The sequence below is a fragment of the Culex pipiens genome, chromosome 1 (genome assembly GCF_016801865.2).
Source record: "Culex pipiens pallens isolate TS chromosome 1, TS_CPP_V2, whole genome shotgun sequence".
Lineage (NCBI taxonomy): Eukaryota > Metazoa > Arthropoda > Insecta > Diptera > Culicidae > Culex > Culex pipiens.
The window spans coordinates 70461635-70482779 of NC_068937.1; the positions used below are offsets into that span (position 1 = coordinate 70461635).

At 42.9% G+C, this 21145-nt stretch overlaps 1 protein-coding gene and 1 pseudogene across 1 annotated transcript; both read right to left on the reverse strand.

Moving 5' to 3' along the window:
• Positions 1–547: 547 nt before the first annotated feature.
• Positions 548–10141, reverse strand: LOC120426365 (60S ribosomal protein L6-like; annotated as a pseudogene).
• On the reverse strand, positions 3237–3825 carry LOC120426378 (60S ribosomal protein L6-like). The gene has a single exon (XM_039591136.2). It carries the CDS (start codon positions 3582–3584, stop codon positions 3369–3371), a length of 216 nt encoding a protein of 71 aa, XP_039447070.1. The 5' UTR covers positions 3585–3825; the 3' UTR covers positions 3237–3368.
• Positions 10142–21145: the final 11004 nt, after the last annotated feature.

The window sequence follows — 21145 nt, forward strand, 5'->3', positions numbered from 1 at the left end:
TCTTTTAGAAATCGTGTTAATTTCCGATAAAAATAACATAAATTTACCAAGTCCAAATTTTTTTTAGCCCCGCTGAATCTAGAATCCGACGTAATTTTCAGACGCGTTTGTAGATCGTGACATTGAAAAGTATACCTTTGGATTGCTTTATGATCAAAATTGAGCATTATACAAACATGTTTGAATACTCAAGAATGGTCATCAAACAATTCTCAAAAGTATAACTTTCAACCATCAATACAAAACGATGTTTGAAAATAGAATCGAAATCTAGATTCAACGGGACAAATTTTATACACAAACGAATTATAATTTTTGTACTTGATAGTAGAAATCAAATCTAATCTGGTGATTTTTGCAATACGGAATATACTTACTCAATGATGTGTTTGGGGGTTGAGTCTTCTTTAGCGGTACCATGAGGATTCCTTCAGCATTTGGGTTGCATGTGCCGCTAAGTCTCCGTTGGCCCAAGAAATTCTCAGACTGGTGCAGCACAGATTCAACTCTTTAGCTGAATCCTCTAAAGGCTTAACATTAAGATAATATTTACGTTGGCATGGAGAACATCGTCTTGAGGTACCGGCGAATCACCTTGTCCTCCGGGTGCGCCTTGATGGCCTTCAGGACCTCCTCGTCCAAGAACTTCTGATCGGCCTTGCGCTGTTCCGACGGAACGTACTTCACCTCCTTTTCGGCGAAGAGTTCCTCCTCGGTACAGGTTTTCTTTTTGCAGGCCCAGCGGAAGTAACCGTCGCACGCCATGGCGGAAGGCAATTATTATTGAAATTGAATGTACCTAAAATGTTTTTTCGTGGAAAGGTAGCTAAGGGGGTCCCTTTTCGATATCTGTGACCTAGAAAATATTTCACCTAGGGATTTTCGATTTTTTGTCATTTTCAGTTTTTTAACTGTATGTAACAAAGTGCGAGTGTGCGCGGACTACTCGACTGGCCTAAACAGCCTCATCCAGCCGAACCAACATCCGTTGCCATTGCCCGAGGAGATTTTTGCCAAGCTTACGGGTAGCAAGATCTTCACGCACATCGACCTGTCGGACGCGTATCTGCAGGTGCCTGTCGAGAAGGAGTCTAGACAGTTCCTGACGATCAACACTCACTTGAGCCTGTTCGAGTTCAACCGCTTGTCGCCCGGTGTCAAGTCAGCCCCTGGCGCCTTCCAGAAGATCGTCGAGTCGATGGTCGCTGGCCTCGACGGAGTGGAGGTTTACCTCGACGATGTGCTCGTCCATGGCAGAACACCGGAAGAGCACCGCTCACGTTTGCTGAAGGTCCTGGAACGCATCCAAGAGTGGGGTTTCACCCTGCGCATCGAGAAATGCTCGTTTTTCATGCCGGAGATCACCTATTTGGGATTCATCGTCAACAACCGAGTAATCAGGCCGGACCCGTCCAAGACGTCCGCCATCTGCCGCATGCCACCCCCGCATGACGACAGCAGTTTGCGTTCCTTCCTCGGTGCGATCAATTTCTACAGAAAGTTTGTTCGCAACATGCACGATCTCCGACACCCACTGGATGCCAAGTGGGACTGGAACGAAAGCTGCCAGGAGTCGTTCGAGAAATTCAAGAACCTGCTCCGGTCGGACCTGCTTTTGGTGCACTACAACCCTGAGCTGGAAACTATCGTCGCCGCTGACGCGTCCAACTACGGTGTCGGCGCGTGCTTAATGCATCGATACGATGACGGCTTGATCAAGGTGGTGTGTCACGCGTCTGGGACGTTGACGTCGGCCGAGCAGAACTACACAGAAAAAAATATGTGAATTTACTCGACACGGAAAAAATGAATCACATGTAAACTCAGTTGATGTAAACTTGAGATTCGACGTAAACGGTTGAATCACACGTAAAATCATGTTTTTACGTATAATTTGTTGCAAATTTACATCAAATTACATTTAAATTTAAATGTTTAATGACGTGCAAAAGTGTTACATCATAAATGATGTAACATTCAGATATATTTTTTTGTGTGTACGGTCAAGTTGAGTACACAGAAAAAAATATGTGAATTTACTCGACACGGAAAAAATGAATCACATGTGAACTCAGTTCATGTAAACTTGAGATTCGACGTAAACGGTTGAATCACACGTAAAATCATGTTTTTACGTTTATTTTGTTGCAAATTTACATCAAATTGCATTTAAATTTAAATGTTTAATGACGTGCAAAAGTGTTACATCATAAATGATGTAACATTCGGAAATATTTTTTTGTGTGTAGGAGGCTTTGGCGCTGATCTTCGGTGTTACCAAGTTTCATCGCTTCATCTGGGGACGGAGGTTCACACTTCACACCGACCACAAGCCGCTGGTCGCCGTGTTCGGATCCAAGATGAGAATCCCGGTTCACACCTCCAACCGTCTTCAGCGATGGGCGCTGATCCTGCTTTCCTACGAGTTTGACATCGAGCACATCTCAACGCAAGACTTTGGCTATGCTGACATGCTCTCGAGACTGATCGACGCGCGGATCAAACCGGACGAGGATTTTGTGATCGTCGCAATCCAGCTCGAGGACGAACTTGCAGCGGCCATGGACGAAGCACTCAACATTCTAAAAGTGGCCACAAGCAACGACAAGCTACTGCAAGACGTCATCAAGCATGTCCAATCTCGCTGGCCCGGGGCAATTAAGCTGGTCGATGCTGAACTTCGCCCGTTCTACACAGAAAAAAAATCCGGTAAATTTACATCATATGATGTACCAAAAGTGCACGTCATTAATGATTCTAATTTACATTATATTCATTGGAAATTTAAATTTCATCCGACGTAAATGTGCCATAGAAATTCTTTTAAAAATCGTGTTAATTTCCGATAAAAATAACATAAATTTACCAAGTCCAAATTTTTTTTAGCCCCGCTGAATCTAGAATCCGACGTAATTTTCAGACGCGTTTGTAGATCGTGACATTGAAAAGTATACCTTTGGATTGCTTTATGATCAAAATTGAGCATTATACAAACATGTTTGAATACTCAAGAATGGTCATCAAACAATTCTCAAAAGTATAACTTTCAACCATCAATACAAAACGATGTTTGAAAATAGAATCGAAATCTAGATTCAACGGGACAAATTTTATACACAAACGAATTATAATTTTTGTACTTGATAGTAGAAATCAAATCTAATCTGGTGATTTTTGCAATACGGAATATACTTACTCAATGATGTGTTTGGGGGTTGAGTCTTCTTTAGCGGTACCATGAGGATTCCTTCAGCATTTGGGTTGCATGTGCCGCTAAGTCTCCGTTGGCCCAAGAAATTCTCAGACTGGTGCAGCACAGATTCAACTCTTTAGCTGAATCCTCTAAAGGCTTAACATTAAGATAATATTTACGTTGGCATGGAGAACATCGTCTTGAGGTACCGGCGAATCACCTTGTCCTCCGGGTGCGCCTTGATGGCCTTCAGGACCTCCTCGTCCAAGAACTTCTGATCGGCCTTGCGCTGTTCCGACGGAACGTACTTCACCTCCTTTTCGGCGAAGAGTTCCTCCTCGGTACAGGTTTTCTTTTTGCAGGCCCAGCGGAAGTAACCGTCGCACGCCATGGCGGAAGGCAATTATTATTGAAATTGAATGTACCTAAAATGTTTTTTCGTGGAAAGGTAGCTAAGGGGGTCCCTTTTCGATATCTGTGACCTAGAAAATATTTCACCTAGGGATTTTCGATTTTTTGTCATTTTCAGTTTTTTAACTGTATAAATGGAGGCGCACGGTACTTTTGGTTACTTTGCGGTTGCACAGCACCTCCCTAATCCTTTTAATTGCAATGGATACTGATCAAAGGGGTCGTCGATGAAATATTTCACAATATTTAAGGCCCCACCCACCCTTACAACCCCCCCCCCCCCCACTCCCCCTTATTTATTTAACAAAGACAATAACATTTTTTTTAGTATGAGGCGTCATCCATCAAGTATGGCACACTAAAATCAGCAAAAAATAACCCACTCCCTTTTCTGCTAATCGGTTGTGCTGAAATTAGTCGAGCTAGGTATATGCAACTGGTACTGGAAACAGAAAAAAAATGAAAATTCAGGCTTAAAATATTTACAAAAAAGTTATTTGATGTTAGATAAGCTTAATCAGTTTACTGTCGGCTTCCACTCGCTTCAGACGTGTGCAGTTATACGCTACCAGAAGTATCGAGTATTGAGCTATTGTGAAAATAATCTCTTGACCTTGAACTGAGTTTGATCCGGAAAGTGTAAGAAAATGGAGGCGAGAGTTGTGCGCGAGAACACTGTGAAGCTAAAATTTGGTGCCCAAAACCGTGGACCAACTAACTCGGAAATGTTCGCGTTTTTCCGGAAACAGAACTGGAATGAGGAAATGCTTTCGGCTATGTACAAGGAGGACTACAGCCTTCTTGTGAAATTCCGGACGAAGCAGCTTATGCTGGACGTTCTTGCCAAGTTCGGGAACCACGTGGAATTCGGGTATGAGGATGGATCGAATGTTCAGTTGGCCGTCTCGGCCGCTTGTGGAGTGTTCAAGTACGTGAGAGTATTTGGTCTACCGCCAGAAGTAGATGACAAAGCTATCGCAGATGTGTTCGGGAAATTCGGGAACATCCACCAGATGGTTCGAGAACGGTTTCCGGCTGAGACCGGGTTCCCCATATGGAACGGTGTCCGTGGTATCCATATGGAGGTGACCGCGGAGCTCCCCGCTCAGGTGTACGTCCAACACATCAGAGCGCGGGTGTATTATGACGGCTTCCAGAACAAGTGCTTCTCTTGCGGGTCGACAGAGCACTTGAAAGCGGTTTGTCCGAAGAAGCAAACAGTGCAAAGTCGGTTGGAATCTTATGCTCACCCACCGCTGGACCGCGGTGCGAAAGGATCGGGTCAAAAAGCGGGCCTAGGAGCGGGCCAACGAGCGGGTCAAGGAGCGGGCCAAGGAGCGGGTCAAGGAAGCGGATCAAAAAATCCTAGCTGGAACGACATGATCAAAAACTTCCCGGATCTCCCGACGAACGTTCAAACATGTTCGACACCGGAACAGGCTACACTAAACAAGCCGGGGCAGGAGCAGCGCAAGGAAGGGGAACAAGGGGAAGGGTGGGTAACCATCCCGATCAAGGAAAAGCTTCGCGGCCGGGGGTTGCGGCAAAGGAAAGCGACCGACGCGGATTCGGATCCAGAGGACCTGTTCAAGGTTCCAGACGCGCCGAAACTTGCGAGGCTGCAAGGAACGAGGTCTCGATCGCTGAACAGCCGGAAGCAAAAGGAGAACGCGAACGCTCAGGTGCCGGTCGTTCTGATCGAAGGCTCACCTTCTCCGAGCAACCAGAGGACGGACACGGAAACGAGCGATGGAAAGGCGTCCGAAGAAGACGCAGCAATGGTGGATCTAAAGTGAGGTTAGGTGAGTTCACCTGACCAATTGTTATTGAGAGAGTGTGTGAGTGTGTGAGTGTGTTTGTGTGAATGTGTGTGTGTAGTATAAAACGAAAAGATGCAATATTCCTATAAAATTGCCACAGTTAATCTTAACAGTACCAGTACAGATGTCAACAAGGGTTTGCTTAGGGACTTTGTATACAATCATGATATCGATATTGTGATGTTACAGGAGGTTGCGTATGATAATTTCTTGTTTATACCAACACACTTTCCGTTGGTCAATATTAGTGAGGATAACAAGGGTACCGCTGTATTAATAAGAAAGAGTTTCAATTTTAAAGATGTTTTGCTCGATCCAAATGGGAGAATAGTATCGTTTGTTTTGAATAATATAAACTATGTTAATATTTACGCGCATTCGGGCTCTGACAAAAGACGGGAACGCAATGATTTGTTCACAAATCGTTTAGCAGTACACTTAAACAAACCTGGGACACGATTTTCTGTTTTATGTGGTGATTTTAATTGTATTTTAGATGGCGATGACACTCGCAGCAACGTTAAAAACTTTTGTGCCGGACTTAAAAACATAATTAACCTATTTTCATTCAAAGACATAGCTAAACAATTGAAAAAAGCAGCTTTTACATTCATTCGTGGCGATTCGGCCTCTCGGTTGGATAGATTTTATGGACCGATTGAGTTTGTAAATGAAGTGATCGATTTGCAGAACATCCCAGTGGCATTTTCGGACCATCATGCAGTCATTATTAAAGTTAATTCATTAAAAGATCATATTTGTGCTAAGGGCAGAGGGTACTGGAAAATTAATCCCAGCTTACTTGATTCGGAAGAGATTTCTAAAAGATTTCAAGATGAATACATTAAGCTTAAATCGCGATCAACTTATAATACAGATTTGAACAGCTGGTGGCATTTTATTTTAAAACCTAAGATTAAACAATTTTACAAAACAGAAAGCTGGAAAATTAATAGCGCAACCCAATTGCAGAAATCAAATTATTTATCAGAATTATTAAAAATGGCTGAAAGGCAACACAAGGGGGAAAATCTTACTGCTGAAATTGCTGCATGTAAAACGAAGCTTATGGAAATTGAGTACAACAGACTGAATAACTACTCAAAAAAATTATCAAACCTTAATATTTCAGAGGGAGAAAAAATTAGTGTTTTTCAAGTTTCCAAACAAATTAATCAAGGTCATGACAGTCAATATTTACGACTTCAAGGATCTGATGGAATTATTACAGAAAAAAATGAATTAGATGAACTTATTTTCCAACATTTTTCAAAACAATTTGATATTGATAACACTAGTACAAATTTAAGAAATGAAGAGAATCCTTTAGACTCTATATCAAAATCATTGGATGATGATGATCGGGAGACGATGATTGATCCAATAACTGAAGAAGAAATTTTTAATATACTTAATGCTTGTAATAAGAAAAAATCACCAGGAATTGACGGCCTTACATACGAATTTTATATAACTCATTATGATTTAATTAAAAAAGATTTGACAAAATTGTTGAATGGATATTTAACCGCAACATATTCACCCCCAAAAGAGTTTACGGACGGTATTGTGATTTTGATTCCCAAGAAAGGTGACAATAAACAATTGGAAAATTATAGACCTATTACTCTTTTAAATACTGATCATAAATTACTAACAAAAATCATAGCAGCGCGAATACAAGGAAAAATGGATAAGTTAATTGGCCCTGGTCAAAGTGCGTGTGTTAAAAATTTATCATGTTCCGATAATCTTAAAGATATAAGGAAAATGATGACTAAAGCAGCAGAGACAAAACGATTTAAAGGATTTTTGTTGAGCCTGGACCTAGAAAAGGCGTTCGATCGTGTAAATCATAGTTTTTTATGGGATGTCTTGATGAAATTTGGATTTCCTGAGCAAATTATTGATTGTGTGAAGAAATTGTACGTTCATGCAAGCTCTCGAGTTTTATATAATGGTTTTTTAAGCAAAGAATTTAAAATTAAAGCTTCGGTGCGCCAAGGATGCCCATTAAGTATGTTATTATTTGTATTATACATAGAACCGTTAATCAGAAGAATATATGCAAATACTTGCGGTATTCTTGCTTATGACAAGATCCTTAAAGTTACAGCATATGCTGATGACTTAAATGTTTACGTACGCAACTGTGAAGAATTTGATTTAATAATACAAATCATTTCATCATTCTCAAAGTTTGCTAAAATTCGATTGAATCAAAGGAAATCGGCATTTTTGAGAATAAATAATTGCATTTCAGGACCGTTTCTTATTCCTGAAGCAGATGATTTAAAAATATTAGGTGTAGTTTTTAAAAATAGTTGGAACAGTAGCATTGATCAAAATTATAATAAACTTGTGAATGATATAAAATATAGATTAACGTTAAACTCTTTCAGAAAGCTGAGTTTAGTAGAAAAATGTTGGTTCGTCAATTCGTTTGTACTTTCAAAACTATGGTATATAGCCAAAATTTTTCCTCCAAAAAATATTCATTTAGCAAAAATTAAGGCAAGTGTTGGAAATTTTATATGGAACAATCAAATTTTTAAAGTAGATAGACGGCAATTATATCTTTCAGTAGAAAATGGCGGCTTAGGACTTCAAGACCCTGAAAGTAAGTGCAAGGCAATATTTATAAGAAATGTGTTACAATCTGATTGTCCAAGTAATGATGAATATTTACTTCGATACAAATATCCATCTAAATTATCGCGTAACTCGAGAGAATGGCTGGAAACTGCAAATATGATAAAAAGCAACTACAATCTTGACTCGTGCAAACTTATCTATTTATATTTTATTGATGAATTTAAATTTAAACCTAAAGTTGAAATAGAATATCCGCAAATGAGCTGGGAAACTGCATGGCTGAACCTAAGTTCAAATTTTTTGCAGCCAGAAGATCGATCTAGTGTTTATAATTTCTTAAATGACTTGATTCCTAATAGATTTAAATTATTTCAATACGGGATAAGAAAAGTAACTGATGATAAATGTGAAATCTGCTTTGAAATTGATAACAATCTACATCGCCTTAAATCGTGTCCCAACGTTATGGAAATTAGAAATTGGACTGAACAGATTTTGAGAACCCGAATGAATGTAAGGTGTAATGATTTAGAAGACATATTATTCTCCCATATTGATAAAAATAGTATTCAACAAAAAGCAGCATTATGGATTACGGTACATTTTGTAGGATTTGTCTTTAGAAAATTTCCAAAGTGTAGTTTGTATGTATTTAAAAAGAGTATTAGGGAGCTTAGGTGGAATAAAAGAAAACAATTTGTATTACATTTCGGAACCTTGTTGAACATCTGTTGAAATTCTCATGTATTGTAAAAGCTTAACGTAAACTGGTAAATAAATGATTATTTGAAAAAAAAAAAAAAAAAAAAAAAAAAAAAAAAAAAAAAAAAAAAAAAAAAAAAAAAAAAACTCATAAATCAAACATGACACAAGGCATTGATTGAACTCAGAACTAAAAAAAAATAAAAATGTCAAAAAAAAACAAATTACAAAACGTGCCGGACTTTTCAAGAGGGGGGGGGGGGGGGTTGCGTGACAATGTGTGGCATAGGGGGGAGGGGGTTATTTTTTGCTGATTTTAGTGTGCCATACTTTATGGACGCCGCATACTAAAAATAATGTTATTATCTTTGTTAAATAAATTAGGGGGGTGGGGTGGGAGGGGGGTTGTAAGGGTGGGTGGGGCCTTAAATATTGTGAAATATTTCATGGACGACCCCTTTGATCAGTATCCATTGCAATTAAAAGCATTTGGGAGGTGCTGTGCAACCGCAAAGTAACCAAAAGTACCGTGCGCCTCCATTTATACAGTTAAAAAACTGAAAATGACAAAAAATCGAAAATCCCTAGGTGAAATATTTTCTAGGTCACAGATATCGAAAAGGGACCCCCTGAGCTACCTTTCCACGAAAAAACATTTTAGGTACATTCAATTTCAATAATAATTACCTTCCGCCATGGCGTGCGTCGTTGATGTGCTTCGAGATTTTGGCCTTGCGCAGATCGACGCGGGGCTTGGTCACGATCACGTAGTTCTACGAGACGCGATGAAACGGGCGGCTGTGCGGACCGGTCACCAGCAGCAGACCCGACTTCCGTGTATAAGCAGGACGATGCGCTTTCCCTTATGGCGACCGAGCAACAGGATCCTCACCTTAACCTTCTTCAGCGTCTTGTGGATGTAGCGCTTGTGGTCCCGGAAACACCGCTTGGCGGACCGCTAACGGATCAGCGACTTGGTCGGCAGGTAGCTTATGTACTTCTTCACCAGCACCTTATATTCACCAACGTTCTTCGCACCGCTGATCTTCTTCACCACCTTAGGCTTCTTCGTGCGGACCATCTTCAGGCTCTTGAGCGAGAAATGCTCCTTCCGGGCGGCGATCTTGCCCTTCTTAAAACGACGTACTCCATCGGCCAACAGCGCATTCTTGCGGTTTACGCGCTTCTGCTTTTGGACACCACCGGTTTTGCCGGGTTTTCCCCTTTCAGGGCCACGGCGGCCTTTTCTTTGTTTGGGACCATCTCGAAGCACGTGTGAATAAGTTTTTGAGACTGTCTTTTCCACCTCAATTACACATTCCCGGTCCCGGAACGAATTACAATATTCGAAATCGAACAAATTTAATCGTCTCCGCAAAAAAAAAGTGACGGGAAACTGTTTTTGTTTGGTGATGGTCGTTTACGTCATTTTACGTCTAGAGTTTTGAAGCTGTCATGGAAAATACGGAAAATAGACTGGTAAAGGTAGGCATTGAAATGTCGGAGTTGTTGTCGGGGCAAACTGCCAAAAATTTCTTTTTGGGCGTCATTCATAAAGTATTTAACGCTCTAAGGGGGAGATGGGGAGGGTTTGAGCGTGACATTGCATGTTATAAGTATAGGAAAAGTGTGACAAAGGGGGGTAGGGGGATTTTAGAGTGACGTTATGAATGACATTTATAAAAAAAAAATGCGAGTAAACCTTGATTTTTTTATGTCATTTTTTTTGCTTTTTGATTGTTTAAAATCCAACTATGGGTTGGAACCGAGATGGCTATGCAAAAACACCCAAAAAGCAAAAAAAAAAAATGGTATATTAAACTTTTGTTCAAATAAAAATATAAAAATTCAAATAATAAGTCAGAATTTTAACATTTTAATGGAGAAATGCATGTGAGCAGTACAGTTGGTTTGCAATTTTTTGTTGTTAAAAAATCTTAGATTCTGCAAAAATAACTTTTTGCGGAACTGTACATTGAAAGTTCACGTAAACACAAATTATTTTTAAATTACCTCAAGCGTGTTTGAAACGCTGGGGAATGCATTTTAAATTGTTTTCAGCTGATTACATAAAAAATTTCATTTTCTTATAAAATATATTTTTAAGAAGAACAAAAACTTTAAAAAATATTTAATTAGCGAGATCACCCTAAATCAAGAGCATTTGCAACTCCGACATTCTGATGCATGCACCTTGCTAGGTCTACATCCTTGGCCTGTTGTCAACTTGCCCTCCAGACAAAGCGCGACAAACATTTCAAATGGACACTGCCGGTTGCTAAAGAATCGTGCATCTTGCTCACTTCTCAAGGCAACAACCATTCGAATGAGTGAGATGGACAGTTTTCTATTGGTAATTACACCGTGTGCCGACCCCTCGGCCTCAGCAGCGAGATGACACTAACACAACGACAACGATCGAGCGAGCGCACGCAAGGCTTGCTGCGCCATATTGTTTTTCTCATTCCCAAACGAACGCTCAAAGTGTAAAGACGCGAGAAATATATTTTACCTTTGTTTGATTATCTAAACTAATTTCGCCTTTTTTATTCCACTTGGACGAAAAGTCCCAAGAGGTTATGGGCACCAGTGCAGTGCGGAATTAGTGGAATCGCGGATAAAATCGTCGTTTTTTCGAAGTGCAAAAGTTGGTCGAGAAAGTTCGAGTCGCGTCGCGTGTGAAAAAAAGCAAAATGGCGGACGACAAGATCGAGAAGCTGAACGACCAGAACTTCGAAATATGGAAGTTCCGGATGGAGCTCAAGCTGACGAAGGAGAAGCTCATCAAGGTCGTCCTGGAGCCGAAACCAAGACTGAAGCCGGTCGCGGGTAGCGGCCAAACGGAGGCGACGGGAGACCAGACGGATGCTGCAGCGGCGGGGGTTCCAGCGGTGTCGGCAGCAGAGATGGCGGCCTGGCTCGAGAAAGACGGGGAGGCGCGTCATGCGATCGGCATGGCCATGGAAAACGACCAGCTGGTCCACATCTGCCGGAAGAAGACCGCCAAGGAAATGTGGGACACCCTGCTCGGCATCCACGAAGTTGAGTCCATGAACACAATGATGACGGTGATGCAGAAGATGTGTTCGCTGAAGCTGCAGGAAGACGGCAACCTCCCGGAACACCTGAAGAAGCTGACGGCGATGCACAACCGGTTGGAAGTGGCGGATGAGGGGTTAAAGCCTCGTCAGTTTGTGGCGGTGATTCTCTCGAGTCTCCCGATGTCCTACGGCACGTTGATCAACGTCATCGAGGGGTACCCGAGAGAACAAATCACAGTGGACTTCGTGAAGAGCAAGTTGCGCGACGAGTGGCGTCGCCGGCAAGAGTGTCAGGAGTTCCAAAGTGGCCCAAGCGACGAGAAGGCTCTGAAGATCAGTGCTAAAAGTGGTTCGCGTGCGAAGCCTAAGGCGGCAGAATTGAAGAAGAAGAAAAGTGGTGTGTGTCATTTCTGCCAAGAAGAGGGCCATTTTATTCGTGACTGTCCAGTGATGGCTGAAAAGCGGAAGGAAGTGATGAAAAGTGACGCCAAGAGGGGCAGTGCGAAAGTGAATTTGGCAGCGGAAGTGCACTCCGAAAAGGAGGTGTGCTTGATGGCGACGACGGCGTGCGAAACGAACCGGTGGTACCTGGACTCTTTGCTTGGCGGACGGAACGAAGATAGTGTGCAGCGGTACCGGAAGTGGAAAGCTCGTGTCCGTCGACGAAGGTGGTGCTCGGGTGAAGGTGACGCTGAACGACATCATCCACGTCCCGTCGCTGGCAGGGAACTTGCTCTCGGTGAGTAAAATTTGCGATCTTGGACTGAAAGTGCTATTCGACCGAGACGGGTTCGAAATCCTGCGGGCCAAGAAGCGGTTCTGCTGGGCGAGCGGCACGGCGGGCTCTACCGCTTATAGCAGTTCGTGGAGAAGGCGATGCTTGCGAAGCCGGAGCACCCACAACTGTGCGAACATCTGTGGCACCGACGATTGGGGCACCGTGACCCTGATGCAATCTCTGCGATCGTCCGAGAGGAGCTTGGATTTGGCCTGCAAATGAAGAAGTGCGATGTTCAGTGTGTCTGCGGGGTGTGCTGCGAGGGCAAGATGAGTCGCCTACCGTTCCCGAAGGAGTCCCTGAGCAAGTCGCAAGCAGTCGGAGATCTGGTCCACTCTGACCTCGGAGGCCCCATGGAAGTTGCGACGCCGGCAGGGAACCGATACTTCATGACGATGTTGGACGATTTCAGCGGGTACACAGTGGTCTACCTGCTGAAGGCGAAGTCAGAGGCCGAGTCCAAGATACAGGAGTACTTCAACTTGGTGAAGAACCAGTTCGGACGTCCTCCCAGAGTCCTTCGCACAGATGGCGGCGGCGAGTATTCCGGATCGTCGTTGAAGAAGTTTCTGGCCGAAAGCGGGACGATCCATCAGATGACGGCTCCGTACTCACCCCAGCAGAACGGGAAAGCGGAGCGGAAGAACCGGTACGCTGTGGAGATGGTGAGGTGCATGCTCGTCGAGTCTGGCCTTGGCAAGCAGTACTTGGGCGAGGCGATAACAGCTGCGAACTACCTGCAGAATCGCCTACCTTCGTCGTCCGTCGAGAAGACTCCGCACGAGCTGTGGTACAACAAGAAGCCATCGTACAGCCACATCCGGATCTTCGGCTCGGAGACATTCGTGCACGTGCCGAAAGAGAAGCGCCTGAAACTCGACATGAAGGCGGAGAAGATGGTCTTCGTGGGGTACGCTGAAGGGCGGAAGGCCTACCGTTTCTTGGACCCCGACACCAACCGGATCGTGATCAGCAGAGACGCCAAGTTCATCGAACAGGACGGTGTCACGGAGTTGCAGAGGAATCGGCCCGAACCGGCTGAAAAAGCCGACGCCGTCGAGATGGTGCAGCTACCATCGTATAGCGCCGCGCGGAACGAAGGATCCACAAGCAGAGAGGTCCAGACGGAACCGGTGGCTGAGGTCGATGAACCGGAGACCACTGACACCGAAGAACCGGAAGACACCGCAAGTGAAGAACAGAACGAGTCGGTCTACGAGAACGCATCCGAAGGCGAACTGTCCTTCCACGGGTTTCCACTGGACGAGATCGCGCGGCGGTCGCTGCGACCGAACCTTGGAGTCCCACCCAGGCGGCTGATCGAAGAGATCTTCGTCGCTAGAGAGGAGGAGATGGAACCGAGAACGTTGAAGGAAGCGCTGAGCTGTGACGACAGTTCAGAGTGGAAGCGAGCTATGTTGGAGGAGCTCAAATCACACGCGACGAACGGTACCTGGGACTTGGTGGAACTACCTGCAGGCCGCAAACCAGTCGGCTGTCGGTGGGTCTACAAGCGGAAGCGAAACGCAGCCGGAGAGATTCTCAAGCACAAAGCGCGCCTGGTGGCACAGGGGTACTGCCAGAAGTACGGCGAGGATTACGACGAAGTCTTTGCCCCTGTAACGAAGCAGACCACGCTCCGCGCGTTGCTGGCCGTCGCAAGCAAGAAGAAGCTGATCCTCAAGCACTTCGACGTGAAGACGGCTTACCTGTACGGCAAACTCGAGGAGGAGCTGTACATGAAGCAACCGGCCGGTTTCGAGAAGAAAGGAACAGAGAAGCTGGTGTGCAGACTCAGGAGGAGCATCTACGGGCTGAAGCAGTCCGCCCGGTGATGGAACCACCGACTGCACGCCGTTCTGGTTGGAATGGAGTTCGTCCAAAGTGGTGCAGATCCCTGTCTGTACACAAAGGACGTCGACGGCGAACGGATGTACATCTTGGTGTATGTTGACGATATCCTCGTCGGCAGTGCGGCGGAGACAAACATCCAGGAAATCTACGGCTGCCTGAAGAAGGAGTTCGAGATGACGGATCTCGGAGACCTGAACTACTTTCTGGGTCTGGAGATTCACCGAGAGGACGGCAAGTACAGTGTATCGCTGGAGGGGTACATCGAACGAGTGGCCGAACGCTTTGGACTTCGCGACGCGAAGGTCGCCAAGACTCCGATGGATGAAGCGTTCGTCAAGGTGGAACCCGAAAGTGTCGCACTGCAAGAATCGACCACGTACAGGAGTCTCGTTGGAGCACTTTTGTACATCGCAGTGTGTGCAAGACCGGACATCGCGGTGAGTACATCACTGCTTGGTCGCCGAGTGGCCTCGCCAACCGAGGCAGACTGGACAGCCGCGAAGCGCGTCGTGCGCTACTTGAAGGGGACAAAGCACTGGCGGCTGCACTACGGCGACACTGAAGCTGGTCTGGTCGCGTATTCTGATGCCGACTGGGCCGGAGACCTGAAGACACGAAAGTCCACGTCAGGAATGGTGTTCTTGCTAGCTGGGGGCGCTATTTCCTGGGCAAGCCGGTTGCAGAACTCTGTAACCTTGTCTTCGATGGAGTCGGAGTTTGTGGCGTTGAGCGAAGCGAGCCAAGAAACTGTTTGGCTACTACACTTGCTGGACGATCTTGGCGAAGCTCCCCAGAAACCTGTTGTAGTGATGGAAGACAACCAAAGCTGCATCAAGTTCGTCGGATCGGAACGTGTCTCCCGACGCTCAAAGCACATCGAGACCCGAGAGTGCTACGTGAAGGAGCTGTGCAACGATGGAGTCATCGAGTTGGTCTACTGCCCTACCGAGGACATGTTGGCTGACTTACTCACCAAACCGCTCGGAGCGGTCAAGATGGCCAAGCTATCGTCACTGCTGGGTTTGAAATCCGGTGTCGGCAAGCGTTGAGGAGGAGTATTGGTAATTACACCGTGTGCCGACCCCTCGGCCTCAGCAGCGAGATGACACTAACACAACGACAACGATCGAGCGAGCGCACGCAAGGCCTGCTGCGCCATATTGTTTTTCTCATTCCCAAACGAACGCTCAAAGTGTAAAGACGCGAGAAATATAATTTACCTTTGTTTGCTAAATTAAAACTAATTTCGCCTTTTATTCCACTTGGACGAAAAGTCCCAAGATTTTCTTTACAGTATGAAGAGCCATTTTCAAGTGTTAAGTGCGAAAGGTTTGAGTTTTAAACAACTGTCACCTGATAAACTGTCAGAAAGTTCACAGGCAAGAAAAAATAGGATTTTTTTTAAAAATTATGTTATGTTCGCGAAGTAGGTTCTCGGCCGTTCTGCCAAACCCGGTTCCGGCATCGAGCGGATGCGGAACAACTCGATGAAAACGTACTCGGAGACCAACTGGTAAGGTTCAGTTCCTCGCCAGACGACGGCAAACCAAATATTTGTGCACTCGGATTACGAATTGGATGAAGGATACACAGCCCAGCCGGATCACGACACGGAATGCACCTGCTAGAATTTCTATGTGCACACCGTGGAGGGGGTGGAGGTGCAGAATATCCTGATCGGAACGTTTATGATCCGAATTGCGATCAACAGCAACATAATCTGGTATTCCCCCCGAGGTTGTAAACACATATCCGCTGGGGCAATACGGCACGTTTAGAACGATCGAGTTTCAGAATGATTCAGTGGAAGATTGGCGATGGTTTTTTAATCTGAAAAGTGAATAAAATGTTATTTCGTGAGTTCTACATATTACCAAATCGTTCGAATTGCACTCTTCGGGACCGTTGTTGGTTTCGTCCTTCCTTTCGAGCTTCCGGAAGAGTTTTTGTTCTATGAATCGTTGCTGATCAGAATATTCTGCAAGATTCCGGAGACGGTTTTGGTCCAGATTATTTACTTTGTTTGTAATGAGACAATTCAGTACAAAAATAATTACACTTCCTAGATCTTGAACAGAATTTTCTGAAGGTAAATTGGCAGTATTTAGTCACCTTTTAATTTTACTTACACGTTTAATCTGCTGAACTTTAGCTGAGAGTTAGTGAATCATTTCTCTTAACCCGACTCGATACCGTAAAAGTTAATCTTGGCGACGACACGGGAAAGTATGACCCACTATCGTCTTCACTGAAAGAAAGGCTCACAGCTATATCACATGTTTCACACGTGAATCCGCCCCATACGACTTCACATGTGAATGTCATGTGCAAATCACTTCGAAAAATCTCATCGCGCGACACGGTAAATTCAAAAGCAAAACACGTTAACTTCACGTGACGACGCACATGAATATGCAATGCTTTTCTTATTAATGTTAAATGATTTTGTAGTGTAGTTGTTGTTGTTAATTCATTTATTTCTGGCAGCTTTAACCTTCTTGTTCATTCGCTGCCCTCCTTCGTAGTGTAAATCGAATAGATTTCCAATGGTTTTCATTTGTGTAAAAAAATGAGAGGTTGTTTCTTTTTTTATGAATTTATTTCTTGGTTTGAATCATAATCAAAATTTATTCATATAAAAAAAAATTGAAAACATGTACAAAAATCACTAATTTCACTTCACTGTTACGCTCGTGGTTTTGATCAGGTTCCGACCGCGTTTCGATGATCTACACAGAAAAAAAAGTGTAAAATTACACGACACTGAATTGATGTTTCTAATTTAAACAACCTTAATTTAAAATTGACATTCATCGTAAAGCGTTGAATCACACCTAAAGAGGGTTCATGTAAACTGAAATTGAACGTAAAGCGTGTTTCTCATGTAAACGATTTTAAATTTGTTTACTTTTGCCAAAATTTGAATTATGAAAAGCATGTAAAAGATAATTCATTGTAAATTTTGCCTTATGTAAACGTGAAAGACACAAAAGTTTCAATTGAAACTTTGGCTGTTGTTGTTGACAGTTCATTATTATTTACGATTGGTGAGGAATGGTGCTGGAGTGTTTAGAAGAGAAATGCTCAGTTTGGCTAGAAAATTAAGGGATGTTCGTGATAATTGTGATTACAAATAAGTGAAAAGGAACACTAAATTTTGATTATTAATGGGGTTGTTTTGAATAGACGAAAGAGGTGAGAAAGAAGCTAAGAATTGCCAAACAAAGCAAAGCTTTACTGTAAACAACACATGAATGGCCTTCCGGAGGTTGTCAACAACGGTAGCAATGTATCTGCAAGAGATGTTCCGTCGAATGTTTGTGTGTGGAATTCCGATGGAATGGAATAAAACATCAATGCTTCCGGCTGAATCGCAGCGGGATGAACGAGTAAGCTAATTTTCGTTCTGATTAATACTTACAAAATAATTTTAGTGTCTGCAGCTGCTGACACTGTCCCCTGCCGATCTTCGTCAGCATCCTTTTCCGAGTTTCTTCGTCGGCGGCGGCAAAAAACGGTACGGGCAAATTTGTCCGAGGCTACGGCACCTTGACGGTGTCTTCACGTCATCGTCCGGTAGATCGCTTGGACTGATTACAGGCGCATCGGAAACGCCGAATGCTCCCTTAGCTTTAGCCTCCGAATCATGCGGATCGGGTGGATGATATTTTTGATCGTGACGGATGGAGTGGCTGCCGGAAATTTTGCTTCGGTTTACTTCCGTATCAGGGTTTTGTCTCATTCCTACGGGTAAGAATATTCTGCGGTATAATGGTCATCCTGGCACAGGGGGCCAAATTTGGTGATAGATACTCACGAATTAGAATTTTTAAATTTACAGGAATCACACACACTTTCGATTTTCAATTTGAATCTGACAAAATACAGTACACAGAACTGACAGAACGTTAACACTGTCGGAGTTCACTACACGATAATCTTAACATGCTGAAAAGTTAATCCAAGCAACTCCGACAAGCTAAGTAACCAAATTTGGTTAATCAACGATGTTATGTTATGAGTATTATTTTTGGGAAACTTTTGAAAAGCTGTATAAAAAATGTCAAGCAAAGTATAGGCCCCCAAAGCCAAAGCTAAAAACTCTATTCGCCACCTACATTCGAGTAGGAGAACTTTGGTGCAAGGTTACGTTTACGTTTTTGCGCGATAAGTGCAAAGGGGAGTGAAAACTATTTTAAGGTTTTTTAAAAGAAAATTGATCTTTTGGAATAAAATAAAGTTAACAGGAGGTAAGAAATAAAAAGTTCTATCGACTGACTTTTTGATTTTTTTTGCTAAGTTGCCTTTTTCATTGAAAATTCTGAGATCCGGATTGAAAACGCGAGAATGAGGTTAGATTGCTAATTTTGAAAATCATTCCAATTACCATTTTTCAAGCAGAGCTTTACTTTTAAGGTAGAAGTGACTCTAAAAAATATTTGTCCACTTGAATAATCTACATTCCTAATGTATTAGTAAGGTTTTGGTTGATTAAAACATTCCCTTATTTTGAATCAGAAAATGAACAGGTTAAATCGGCTATCACAAAAATATTTTCGTTTATATCAATTTAGCTATTTATTTCTTACCTGAAAATGGTATGATTTGCTATTAATGTCGATTTTATGATGAAATAAAACATTTTCAAATTTCAAACCAATTTACTCGCTTTAGGTTATAATGAAAACATCACCCCAAGTTTCAGCGCCCTCTAGTGGGGGGTAATTTTGACGTTTGATTGCCTATTGGGACCATCCATAAACCACGTGGACACCTTTGTTTTATTTGTATGGAAATTGTCCACGATGGTTGAGATTTCCAAAAAAGTGTGTTATGGATGGTCCCATTGCAGAATTGTACATTTTTTCCAATGCAAATTTCTACTTGAGGAAGTAACTTTTTTGTACCCTATTTTTTGGGAAACGTTTTGAAGGAGGGAAGGTAGGAAAACACATTGAACAACGATTTTTGGCCAAACTTTAGTAGCATTGATGAGAGCTTTTTTTCAATTCAATAAGATTTATTATCATCATCTGGGGAGAATTGGGGCAGCTGTTTTAGCGTTGCTACTGCACAGTACTTAGATATGTTTGACTGGTTTCGGATATAACAGACACAGAACAACGCTTTAAAAACTGCTGTCCCAACTCAGACTGCAGCTGACGGTATTCTTTAAAATATTTTAATCAGCGGCTGTACACAACTCAGTTCTTTATAAGAAATGGCCCAAATCTATCACAACAAAGTAACATAAGCAAATAAATAAGTATAGAAACAGCACTCTCTAATCTGTTGATGTGTACATTAGGAATGAGCAAGATTCAGTAAACTTGTTCAAACTTGGTCAATTTTCGTTCTCCAATTGTAAGGATTTAAAAAAAATCGTAGGCTTGTGAATTAGGTGTTGTCTGTCTCATTCGTTGATTCAGCCATTTAAAAGAATGTTAGATCAAATTAATCAAATCAAAAAAATTTCATTTTTGAATTTTTGTTTGTGAAAAGTCAACTGAGGTGAATCGATACTACAATATACACTTAAAAATTAAAGTCGTGTTAGCTAAAAAATAGTTATCGACGTACGAGATGTGTCAACCGGAGGTACCAATAGCGCAAAAAATAGGATTGTTTTGAACTCTTAGCAAATTAAACAAGAAACTAAAAGTAATGTACATAATTTTTATCAGTTTTAAAGTGTATACAATTTTCTTTAGTTTTAACGATCTCTAAGCGAAACCAACCGGTTCAAGATTAAATTTAAGGTCTTAGGCACAAACATAACGAACAGCTTTTCTTATTTACGTAATATGTCCGAATTCACCCCAGCTGACCAATTCCAGAGTTTTTTTTGAAAAGGACCAATAAACTATTGTCTTTCATATGTTTATAGGACCTAATCAAAAAAAACTCTAGAATTGTTTCCTTGTTCGCTGAATTATTTTTCGCTACCAATTTTTAGCTGGAAATTGCTATATTTACCCAAAATTGAGTAGGTGCGAAAAAACACCAACTCCGACAGTTTCCAGTTCCAGACAGAAAGCCAGTCTACTAATTTAACAGGTCATTGAATTATAAATGTCAAACATGATGAAATGAAAACAAACGTCAAATATTAAATTTTCCAAGAAGCTTCCCGTAAAGTGTGTCCAACACAGTATTTTAACTAAAAATCCAACTTTATCAATGTTATCAGGTACGTAGCCGGTATGAGAAGTTAAAACTTTATTCAAATCGTGGCTGTAATTTTAAAGAAACCTGTGCGGGCTGTGACAACGGAGATAGACATTTATAAATTTTACCAAAAACCCTTTTTTCAATTCTCAAACCAGCCCAACTTAAAGCTCAGGGCAGTCTAAGCATCAAATCACCAAAGAACCTGCTCCAAAGACATCAGTCTGCTCCCCACCCCGTCTTGCAGCTGCTTCCTGCTTCGGAGGAATCGACCATCTACATCACCCAGCAGCCTCACGACCTATTAGCAGGGCTGCCTCGATTTGGGCTCGCGAATCGCCAACCTGGGCTACGCCGACCCGCGGAAGTTGTTCCCCCAGCCGGCGAACTTAAGTCGGACGACCCGGAGCAACGCGACTCAATTTTTTCGCTGACCTCGTCGAGCGATTCCGTCTACTAGGGGGGCGCTGATCTGAGCGACGATCCAAACGGATTCTGCGAGAAGTTAAGGAATGTCTCGAGTGCGAGGACTTCCGTGACTCGGCCGTCTACAGCGGAGACGACACACGGGCGGACGCCAACG